The sequence below is a fragment of the Podarcis raffonei genome, chromosome Z, assembly GCF_027172205.1.
Source record: "Podarcis raffonei isolate rPodRaf1 chromosome Z, rPodRaf1.pri, whole genome shotgun sequence".
Taxonomy (NCBI): Eukaryota; Metazoa; Chordata; class Lepidosauria; order Squamata; family Lacertidae; genus Podarcis; species Podarcis raffonei.
This window is the reverse complement of record NC_070621.1, coordinates 18,767,859-18,779,368: the sequence shown is the minus strand read 5'-3', so window position 1 is coordinate 18,779,368 and position 11,510 is coordinate 18,767,859. Positions and strand designations below refer to the sequence as shown.

General features: G+C 47.3%; 1 protein-coding gene across 1 annotated transcript; it reads left to right on the top strand.

Annotated features, from left to right (window-relative positions):
- Positions 1 to 2,249: 2,249 nt before the first annotated feature.
- DIPK1B (divergent protein kinase domain 1B) lies at positions 2,250 to 11,346 on the top strand. Its single transcript, XM_053374063.1, has 5 exons — positions 2,250 to 2,583; positions 6,658 to 6,792; positions 7,731 to 7,838; positions 9,559 to 9,735; positions 10,293 to 11,346. The coding sequence occupies exons 1-5, from the start codon at positions 2,530 to 2,532 to the stop codon at positions 11,103 to 11,105; spliced, it is 1,287 nt and encodes a 428-aa protein (XP_053230038.1). The 5' UTR covers positions 2,250 to 2,529; the 3' UTR covers positions 11,106 to 11,346.
- Positions 11,347 to 11,510: the final 164 nt, after the last annotated feature.

Here is an 11,510-nt window from a genome sequence, read left to right as displayed (position 1 = left end):
TCATGTCAGACCCTTGGTCCACCTGGTTCAGCACTGCACACACTGACTGGCAGTGCCTCTCTAGGGTTTAGGGCAGGGAACATTCCCTGCCCCACCTGGAGATGCGATTGGTGAAAGTTGGGGCTGACTGCAACCAAAGCAGATGATCTGCAGTGGCTGCTGGGAGCTGGAGTCTGTCAGAAGTTCCACCAATGTTCCCCTTCTTTCCTATTAACTTTGCTTTTATTAGAGATTTTATACTTCTAAGGCATAACCATCAGAAGAAGAAACAGAAAAACATAACAACTACCAATTTTTACTCACATCTAATGCTCACCTTTTCTGGCCAAATTACATTGTGGAAATTAAGGTGCACTTTAGATTCGATGACACATTAGACTTGAGTAAATACGTTATTTCCTTTTAACTCCAAACTATCTGCAGGTGGAGACTTTATTTTTCTTCAGTTCAACATGCCACCTACTGGCTATGTCAGGTGTGCCAACCCCTCTGTGGGAGATGCGCTCCAACACAGCTGTTCTCTTGAAGGGTGGGTGGTGTTTTTGACCTGTGCACCATTTCCTGGGAGCTCCTTCAGTTTGTGGTGTGCAGAGATGAGACGCTTAAGAGGGCAAATATATTGCAAAGGAAAAGAAAACATCAGACTGAGGATTAGCTGAGGTCTTATTCCAGAGGCAACTGAGTCTACTCAGAATCCATTCTGCTCTGGATCCATCTTATTCCAGAGGCTGGGGGAGAAAGACCACTGCCTGAAACCCTGGAGAGAGCCACTGCTGCAAGCCAGTGTATACAGTACTGAGCTAGATGGACCAACGGTCTGACTCGATAGAAGGCAGATCCCCACATTCCTGTTCAATTGAACTACAAGGACTAGAATCGTATTTTATGTTGAAGGGGTAGAGTATGGTATCTCCTTTGCACATGGAAGGCTCATTCCCCAGGTTCAGTCCCCAGAGACATCTGCACACAGTACTGGCGAAAGACCCTTTGCCAAAAAGCTCTGGAAAAATCAGCCCTTCACTAAGAATCATGAGGTCTGGAATCTCAAGTTTATTTTTAGGGGAAGGGCTGTAGATACAGATACAGAGCACCTGTCCTGCATACAGAAGGTCCAAGCTTCAATCTCTGCTGGCATCTCCAGGCAAGGCTAGGAAAGAAACCCTGGCAGAAACTTTGGAGAGCCACTGCTCATCAGTGTATACAGTTTTGAGCTAGATGGACCTAGTGGCCTGACTTAGTTTAAGCCAGCTTCCTCCATTTCTACACAAGTGGGTTAGACTGAGCATCCTGTCTTAAGAGCATCCTGCAGTGGAAGTCCTGTTGCACACACACAAAACCTAACCATCAGGGCTAGTAGCTATCAGTAGCCTCCTCCTCCAATTGGTCTCACCCTCTTTCAAGCTTTGAAGATTTCTGATGCAGAAAGATTGGAAATCTAAAATATAAGCAATTGTATGGACTTCTTTTAATTTTTATTAGATGTTATTTTTATTTAATGCTTTTTTTGCTATAGTACCTCCTGTAACTATAAGTTTTGGAAAACTGTTTTTTAATGTTAAATAGTTAAACTGTGGAACTCACTCCTACAGGAGGCAGTGAAAGTCACCAAGCAAGATGACATCAAAAGAGGATTAGACAGTTTCATGGAGGCGGAGAGCGCTATCCATAGCCACTAACCACAATGGCTCTGGCCTACCTCCCCAGCTGCAGGCAGCAATGCTTCTGGAAACCATATTAGGGGAGAATGTTGCACTTGTGCTTGGGTCCTGCCTGCAGGTTTCTCACTGGGTTGGTCACTGAGAAGAAGATGCTGCTCTAGGTGGGCCACTGTCTTGATACAGAAACGCTCTTATTTTTTCCTTTTTTAAAAAATTATATTTTAAATGGTTGTAACGTGCCCTCGGACCTTAGGGTGAAGGGCGAGTAATAAGATCATCACTGCCCAGGTGGTTGGTCCTCCTAGCCTCTTGCAGGAGCGAGTTTTAAGGTTGAAGGATGCCAAGTGTGTTATGCAGAAGGTACCAACGCCACTTCATCCATTTCCAAATGTGGCAAGCCAGCTGCCCTTCCTGGGGTTGGGAGACCCCCATCTCTCCTCCAGGGATGTTTTTTGGGGGGCCTGGGCTCCCCTTCTTCCCCCAAAAACCTCCTGCCTTCTGCCTGAAGATGCCACAAAGACATAAGCGGAAGCTGGAGACCCGATTGTGGAGAAGGGGAGGGGGGAAGCTCCCCCTCGGGTCTCTTTTTTCCATCGGCGGGCAGAAATGTGCCTGGACAGACGTCCCCTTTAAGGAGCGTCTCCGCAGCATCATCCAGAGGAGGAGGAGGAAGAAGGAGGAAGATGCGGCAGAAACGGGGAGGCAGCAGGGGCCCCCACCTCGGCCAGCCTGGAAGACCCACTGCCTTGGACCCACCGAGCCCCCCAGTTCCTGCCCTGTCCAGTCTGGCGTGAGCGCAGCGCCTCCCCCTTCTTTCTAGGGGGGGCTTGGAACAAAAGAGACACCCCCCAGTGCACTGCCGGAGCCCAGCATGAGAAGGGTTGTGCAGCTGGTACTTTTTTGCCCCCTCTCCATGGGGCTGCAGGTGAGAGCGAAGGCGGGCGCGGATGGAGAGAGAGACGATGGAAGGGGAGGGCTGTGTCTCTCTGGCCTCCGAGCTGAAGCTCAGTGCCGTTTGCAGGTACTGCGTGGGGGCGGGGGCGGAGAATTGATCTCTCAAGATGGGATGAGGCTTCGGAGCAAAAAATAACGATAAAAAGGCCGCCCTTCTTGCTGGAGATTGTATACAGGGGCGCCGCGCCCCTTTGCCTCTTGCAAGTGACAAGCTTGTCAATGTCAAAGGCAGCTTCTTTCCCACCACTGGACCATTTACCGCTTAAGCGCCAAAGGGGTACTTGGGCGTTACCTGATGCAGCAGGTAAGAAAAAGGAGGAGGAACCTCCTGGGGGCGAAAGAGGACCCCCCTCTGGTTGGCCCCACAAGCAGGTGGAGAACTCCTGCACCAGTTCATCTGCTTTTCTAGTACACCCCCCTCCTTTTCTGGTTTTTGGGTTTTAGTTTCTACAAGCAGAAGCCCCTGCAAGAAGTGTGTTCACTGTCGAAGCACGTGTATTTATTATTTTTAATGCACCTGGGGGACTGGTTTGTGGGGGCGGGGAGAGATATTGAGGAAAGGCCAGAGACAGTGTGGGATGCCTCTGAGCGCTGGAGAATAATATCTGGCTCATTTGGAGGCAGCCATGCAAATCATCCAGGCCAGCTGGCAATTGCAAAAGGCCAAGAGTTTGGGGGAATTCTACACTGCAACATCTCTGGTGCCCAAATGCCAGGCAAATGCTGCAGCAGGGAAACACAAAGTGCCCTTCAAATCAAGCAAGGGTGTGTGTGTGTGTGAAGAATGAAAACTGGCTTGGAAATGGCAGTGAGATGTCTCTTGAATCCTGCCATTCTCAGGAGAGGGGCAGTAGTGTCCAGATATCCAAAGTAGTGCAAAGGAAAGAGACTTCCTGCCAGAATGGGTGGAGAGGTGCTGCCAGTCAGTGTTGAAAATATTTCCAGAGGATTTCTACTCAGTGGCAGAACAGCTGCTGGGCATGCAGAAGGTCCCAGGTTCGATCCCTAATGGCATCTCCAGGTTGGGCTGGGGAAAGATAACCTGCCTGAAGTGTGGGGAAGTGTGAATGCCAGTCAGTGTGCACAATACCGAAGCAGATGGACCAAGGGTCTGGCCCTGCAGAAGGCAGCTTCCAGTGTTCCCAACATCCATTGCAGACGGTGGTAAGAAATAGTGCATGGCTGTGGCTAGGCTGCTCTGCTCCCAGCGGGTCTGTGCATGTGTTAGAATAGGGGGCATCTCTTTCCCAAGTGCAAAGGCCAATGGACCTATGGGGGGGACACCAGTTTTGGAATAATGTGTACAGTTCTGGCCTGGGAGCTGGAAAAGGTTCAGAAAAGGGCAACTGAAAGTGGACATGGAGCAACTCTCCTAGACGAAAGGTTGGGGCTTTTTAGTTCAAGATTCAACATGATAGAAGTTTATAAAATTATGCATAGCATAATTCCTCTCTCTCTCATAGCACTAAAACTTGTGGGCATGCAACAAAGCTGGATGCTGGAAGGTTCAGGGTAGGAAAAAGAAAATCCTTCATCCAGTGCATTTAGGCTGCGGAACTCACTCCCACAGAAAGGAAGGTGACCAACTTAAATTGCTTTAAAAGAGAATTAGACAAATTAATGGAGGAAAGGGCTATCAATTATTATTATTAGGGGCAGTAATGATTCTTCGGAATATTGGTTGCTGGAATCCACAGGAGGGGAAGAGGTGCTCTTATGGTCAAATCCTGCTTGCAGGTTTCCCAGAGGAGGCATCTGGTTGCCCATTGTGAGAACCGGAGGCTGGACTAGATGCACATTGGACGATTAGCTCCATTGAATTCAAGGGGTTTTACATTTGACTAAACAAATATAGGGTTGCATTGTAAGGGACATTTTTTAAAAACTGTTTTGCAACTTTCCCCCCCACCCCCCTCACTAAATCGAGATAATCTGTCAATCAAGCGTGTTGGATTTTTTTTTAAGCTGATGAAACCGTGACAAGGCAGATGAATTAAGCTTCACATGGGGTCACGAAGAGTCAGACACGACTAAACGACTAAACAACAACAACATATTTTGCCTATTGTGAAAACCTCAAGAGTGGCTACCTTCTTGAGATGCTTTAGGAACTGCATCTGAAGAGGTACAGGTCATGGTTAAAGAGAAAGGCCAAAATCTTTTATTATACTTACCTGGGAGTAACACCCACTAAACTTGGTGGGATTCCTTTCCATTCTTCAATTAGCCAAATGGCAACATACTTTCTTTCTCACCTGAAAAGGTTAGGCTAGGGTGCCCTTTAACTCTCAGGTCGAAAGGAGAGAGGTACTTATTGAGTAAGGAAAGAAATGTTCACAGCCCCAGAGCCAAATCAGACTTATCAGTTTGCATTGGGAGCATCTCAGTAGAATATTTTGCCAGTTTAATTTCTTTGATGCCTTTTTCAGGAAAGGAATCAAGTAATCTCTGTCATTGAAATACACAAAATTTTAAAATGATACAGACAGTTAAAACCAAAGCAGCCCTCCTATTCGCTAAACACATCAGGAATAATTGTCAACACAATGCCAAGATTAAAAAACTATCCCACCAAATGTCTGGGAATAGAGGACTCCCAACCTGCTGCTGAAAATATTATAATTCGCCTTTGCTTTGCAAGACAGAGATGGCCTTTATCAGTGAGAGAGGCATGAATTTCCATCCAGTAAGCCCCCAAAGAGGCAAAATATGCATTACATAACTGCAAAGTCCACAATCCAGAGTGCTGACTCTCCACTGGGGGAGGAACCAACCAGTTCTTCCATCAGAATTTATACATCTAAGCTCAACCTTTGCCTGCCAGATGTTTGTGTGTTTCTGGCTGGTGCTGATGGGGGTTGTAGTCCAAAACAGCAGGATGGCTCCAGGTTGGTGAAGGTTGAGATAGCTTGACAACTTCCCCTGCCATCGCCAGTCCCAAAACTCACATGAAGAAATCAGCACAGTCAAGTTCCTACCTAAGAGTCACAAAGTAAAATAAAGGTAATCTGTAAAAATAAATCCAAAATCTGTATTAGGCTAACCAGAAACTTCACAACATAGTGTGCAAGCTTTCCTGATTTCAAAATGTAAATATGGTTACCTTTCCTAGGGGTGGAGATGTTAAGAGTTGTTGTTATTATTACTGAAGTTGGAGAGTTTATAAGAAAAACAGCCATTGCGTCCCTAATCTGTCTGGAAACTCAAACCTCTAGTCTCTCAGACCTTTGTTTAATTCAACACTTTGTTTAGAACCACAAGGACTAATTGTGCTACAGTCCTCTAACACAAGAACATAGGAAGCTATGGCCCTCCCTCCCTCAATCATGGCAAAATTCTCCTCCTTAAAATTCTGAAGGGAGGTGAATTGAATAAGGCTGCTGCCTTAAACCGACTCAGACCATTGGTCTATCTAGTTCAGTATCGACTACACTGACAGGCAGCAGTGGATTCCCAGGGTTTCAAGGAGTCTTCTCAAGCATGGCCTAGAGATGCCATTGGAAATTGAACATGGGACCTTCTGCAGGCAAAGCCGGTGCTCTACCACTGAGCCTTTTACCTAAAAAATAAGGCTCTAGTCCTCATGTTCTAAATAATAAGCCAATTTAAATCAGACACTGCCCTCTTATCAAGCTGGGCTCATTGTTCTATCTAACTCAGTACTGTCTACACTGACTGGCAGAAGCTCTCCAATGTTTCAGACAGGGAACCTCTTTCTCATTTGAACCCTGGTCTCTCCCAGGTACTAGCAGTCTGACACTCTAACCAATATGCCACGCTGACTGGCATACTGGCATGCGCAGGTGCCGATCCAGGCAGACTTTGAAAGAGGAAAAGCAAAAATGAAACTCTGGGTTTACTCCTGAGCTGTTGTGGTGCCAGCAGGGTTTTTTTCCTGGGCCCGGGACATTGTATGTGGGTTGGGACCTTCACCTTGCCTGTAACCCGTGGACAGATGTGGGTTTTGTGTATATATAGATGTTTCCTTCCATACCTGTTTTGGCTTTCCTTAAATTTCTTTTGCTCTCTCTTTCCAACCCTGCAGAGCCGTCTTCCTGGCATCAAGGTCAAGTACCTATTTTTTGCCTGGCTGGGCATTTTTGTGGGCAGCTGGGTGGTCTACATGCATTACTCGTCCTATTCAGAACTCTGCAGAGGACACGTCTGCCAGATGATCATTGTGAGTGTCCCCCATCCACATCTGCAAAATTATTTATTATTACTATGGTTACTATGATTAATATTACATCGGAAGGCAGTGGGGTCTCCTTTGCTGGAGGCTAGATGACCCTTGGGGTTCCTTCCAACTCTACAATTCTAGGACTGCATGAATATCAGTTGCTAGGAATTGCAGGTCCTAGGCATTCAGGTCCTACTTTTGGGCTTCCTTTCGGGACAACTGGTCAGCCCCTGTGAGAGCAGGATGGTGGGCTAGATGTGCCATCAGCCTGATGGAGCTGTAGCCAGGCTTCTCTTAAGGTCTATTGTGATAGCATTTCCATTGGAAAAAGTTCCCTGTCTGCTGGGGTGCTGCATGGACTTGGACCTATAATGGATCTGAAGCCAAGAGAGCAGAAGAGAAGCCTGGAACTCTTGGCTGCTGGATAAAGCACCTCCAGAGGAACTTTGATGGCCAGATGGCTGCTCTTTGCCATCTGCCACTTGCCCAGAGTGGTGCCTTCTAATGAAGAGTTCTCTGCGCTCTGATTTAATGATGGTTCAATGAGGAATGGTCCCCAACTGCTGGGGAAGGAGCAGGAGGGGCTTTTGGCCACAGTGAAGAAATGTGAGATTCTCCTTCCCCTGACAAATATAGCATCCTCTTTCCTGCCTGGTTCAGGAGGGAAGGAAGTAACGTGGGAACGCATTGCTTTGCTGAAGAAACTGAGCTGTATAATCATAGAACTGTAGTGTTTGAGGGGACACCAACCCCAGGGCATGAAGCTTACTGGTTGACCTTGGACCAGCCACTGTCTCTCAGCCCTACCCCAGGGTTGTTGGGAGGGTAAACAGGGGAAGCAGAGCCACAAAAACCACCTCACACTCCTTTGAGGAAAGGTGGGATATGGTAGCTAACAGTTATTGATTCCTTTGTTTTCTCCCCCTCCTCCTTTCCAGTGTGACCAATATAATAAAGGAATAATTTCCGGGTCGACGTGTAAAGACCTTTGCAAGGATCACACACTGGTTTTCCAGCACTGCCTCTCGTCCTCTCCCACCCAGCAGGTAGGTTGACCTTCCATCGTTGGCTAGAGCTATGGAAAGACTTTGAAGTTGGCACGAGTTGTTGGCAGGGAGCAGGGATGAGGTGGAGACATCACAGTGCTGGGCAGGCTGCTTAAGTCTTGCTGTCTGCTGGTGGGAAGGTGGTCATTTAAATTGGTGAATTTGTCCAATCCTCTTTTTAAAACCATGCATGTTTCTGGCTGCAACTGCCTCCTGTGGAAACAAGTTCCAAAGCTTAATTGTGTGCTGCACGAAGGACTTTTTGTCTGTCCTCAATCCTCCCAACATTCAGCGTCACTGAATGTCTGTAAGTCCATGAGGGAAGGAGAAAACCCGTTCCTCTTTCCATGCTATGTATAATTTTGTATTTTTTTTTATCTTATTGCCTATCTTTTTCTCAAAATTTAAAAGTCCTTTCCTCAGAGGGGAGTCGCTCCATCATCAACTCGATCATTTTGCTTGCCATTTTCTAAACCTTTTCCAACTCTACAATATCCTTTTTTGCAAAGTCCCTACCAGAGAAGAATGGCAAACCAAGCTGATGGACTATTCTGAGATGGCAAAACTGATTGGAAAACTCAGAAACCGAGAGGACAAAAACTTTATTAAAGAATGGGGAAAATTTATAAGTTATTTAGGAGACCACTGCAAGCAGATGGAAACAAAGGCAGGATTTTGATTTCACTTTTAGTGTAAAAATTATGATGGATAATATGATTTGATATAAAAAATAGATGTATTGATGAATATGCAGTAGTCAATATTTAAAATGAGACCCCATGGAGGGGACAAGGGGAAGTCTTGAGATTCAGAGAATCTCTTTATATAGATATACTTTTTTATTCTCTGTTTATTTGTACAGTGGTACCTCAGGTTAAGTACTTAATTCGTTCCGGAGGTCCGTTCTTAACCTGAAACTGTTCTTAACCTGAAGCACCACTTTAGCTAATGGGGCCTCCCACTGCTGCTGTGCTGCTGGAGCACGATTTCTGTTCTCATCCTGAAGCAAAGTTCTTAACCTGAGGTAATATTTCTGGGTTAGCGGAGTCTGTAACCTGAAGCATATGTAACCTGAAGCGTATGTAACCTGAGGTACCACTGTATTTTGTATTTGTAAAGCCAATAAATTTTTTTTAAAAAATGATGATATACAATATCCCTTTTTAGGCGAGGCAACCAGAATGGCACACAATATTCCAAACGCAGTTGCAACTTAGATCTGTTTAACAGCACAATGACACTGGCAGTTTATTTCCAGTTCCTTCCATGATGATCCCTAGGCCTAGTTTGTGTTTTTCATGACCACCAAACTGGTCCAACACCTTCATTAAGCTCTCTGCTATGGCACCAAGTTCTTGCTCATGGTCTGCCACTTCCAATTTAGACCCCAGGAGCGTGTGTGTTGAATAAAGATTTTTTTTTGCCCCAGCATGCATCACTTTACACATTGAGTTGCATCCACCTGATCATTCAGGTCGCCCTTTTCAGAACCTTTCTTCTGATATTGACAGGCACATCCTTCAGCTGGTCAACATAGCTGTGAAACCAGCAATGCAAGGAATTGGACTAAGTGACCCTTTGTGTGTGGGTGGGGTGGGGTGGGGTGGGGTGTCTTCCCTTCCAATGCTACATTCTGTGAACTTTGGGCACCTGTCAAATAAATCTGTGTCCTGCAGATCCAGTTTGTCTCTCTAAGTTACATTCCTCTCCTTCGGTGCAGGTATACAGCGGCCTCTGGAAAGAGAAGGAGGTGATCATCAAATGTGGCATTGAAGAGGCCCTCAAGGCCGATGGCAACCCTGACTCAGCCCCCAGGAGAGATGTGGTCCTTTTCAGCAAGCCGACACGGGGGACATCGATGGATGAGTTCAAGGAGATGCTCCTGAATTTCTTAAAAGTGAGTTTGTCACTACACCAGCGGGGTATGGGGGAAGGGTTTCTTGTTTTCAGGGTGTTGAGGATCCAGAACAACAGAGCTATCTGTTGGAAGTCCTGGAAGGAGGGCAAAGGGGTGGGGCTGTCGCAGGGGTGGGGGTAGCGGCGGGAAACCAGCGAGCTCATAACAGTATTATTTACTGTTTTTCTGCCTTGGATATGGAATGATGTAATACCCTGCTACTGCAATTTTAGGATTGTTAATAATGGTAATAAAGGCTAGAAGCAAAAGCGGGGGAAAGGATAGAAAAAAGGAATGAAGTACAGTGGTACCTCTGGTTGTGAATGGGATCCGTTCCGGAGGCCCGTTCGCAACATGAGCAGAACGCAACCCACGTCTGCGTGCGCGCATGACATTATTTTGCTCGTCTGCGCATGCGCGAGCGGCAAAACCCAGAAGTAACCCTTTCCGGTACTTCCGGGTCGTCGCGGGATGCAACCTGAAAACGCTCGACCTGAAGCAAACGCAACACAAGGTATGACTGTAAAATGAAATGAAAAACTATCTGTCTTTTGCAGTCCAATCTAGGCGACCAGGTCTCCTTCACCAATTTAGTGAACAAGATAATGGCCATGGCGGATGTCAGTCGAGATGGGAAACTGTCGCTGGCAGAGGCGAAATCCATCTGGGCGCTGCTGCAGCTGAACGACTTCTTGCTGACGCTCTCCCTGCATGAGAAGGAGCACACCTCCCAACTGCTGGGGCACTGTGGGGACCTGTACGTCACCGAGAAGATCCGCCACACCTCCCTCTATACTGTGGAGGTCCCTCGCTTCCTGCAGCCACTGCTGCCCGCGGCCATCCACAGGGTCCTCCATCGGTGGTTCTCCCCAGCCTGGCCGCAGAGAGCGAAGATTGCCATTGGCCTCTTGGAGTTTGTGGAGGAGATCTTCCACGGGATGTACGGCAACTTCTACATCTGCGAGGCGGGCTTCAAGAACATGGGCTACAACGACAGGCATGACTTCAAGATGGTGGACCTCCGTAAGGTGGCAACAGAGATGACCATCCGGGGCTTCCTCAAAGGGCGCCACTGTGAGCAGAACGTGGACTGTACCTACGGGAGGGACTGCGTGGCCCCCTGCGACAAGCTCATGAAGCAGTGCAAGAGTGACGTGGTCCAGCCCAACCTGGCCAAGGTGTGTGGGCTTCTGCAGGAGTACTTGCTCCATGGGGCGCCCTCCGATCTGAAAGATGAGCTTCAGAAGCAGCTCAAGACCTGCACAACCCTCAGCGGCTTGGCCAGCCAGATGGAGGTCCACCACTCACTGGTGCTCAGCAGCCTCAAGACACTCTTGTGGAAGAAAATCTCAAATACCAAATATTCATAGGTGTGGGATGCCGAAAACCACTGCACACAGAGGATCACAGAATAGGAAGAGGGCCAGGGAGCACTCTGCTCTCCCCCCCGCCCCCAAAAGTACGCAAGCAGGAAGATTTAGCACCGGGGGGAAAGGACAAGTGGAATAACCAATGTGTCCTCCTCCCTTTTGGATGGACAGACTGTCAGTGAAGCAAGGGAAATTGTTTTGGATGAACAGCTTCTGATGTAAATAAATAGTGCTCTCTCTATCTCTGTGGCCTCATCCTTAGGTTTATATGCCCCACCTCTCCTTCAAGAAACTCAAGGTAGTGAGTGTATTTTATCTCAACAACCAACCTACAAGGTAGGATAGGCTAAGAAGCAAGCGACTGCCCAAGGTCAGTCAGTGAGCTTCATGGCTGAGTAGGGGATT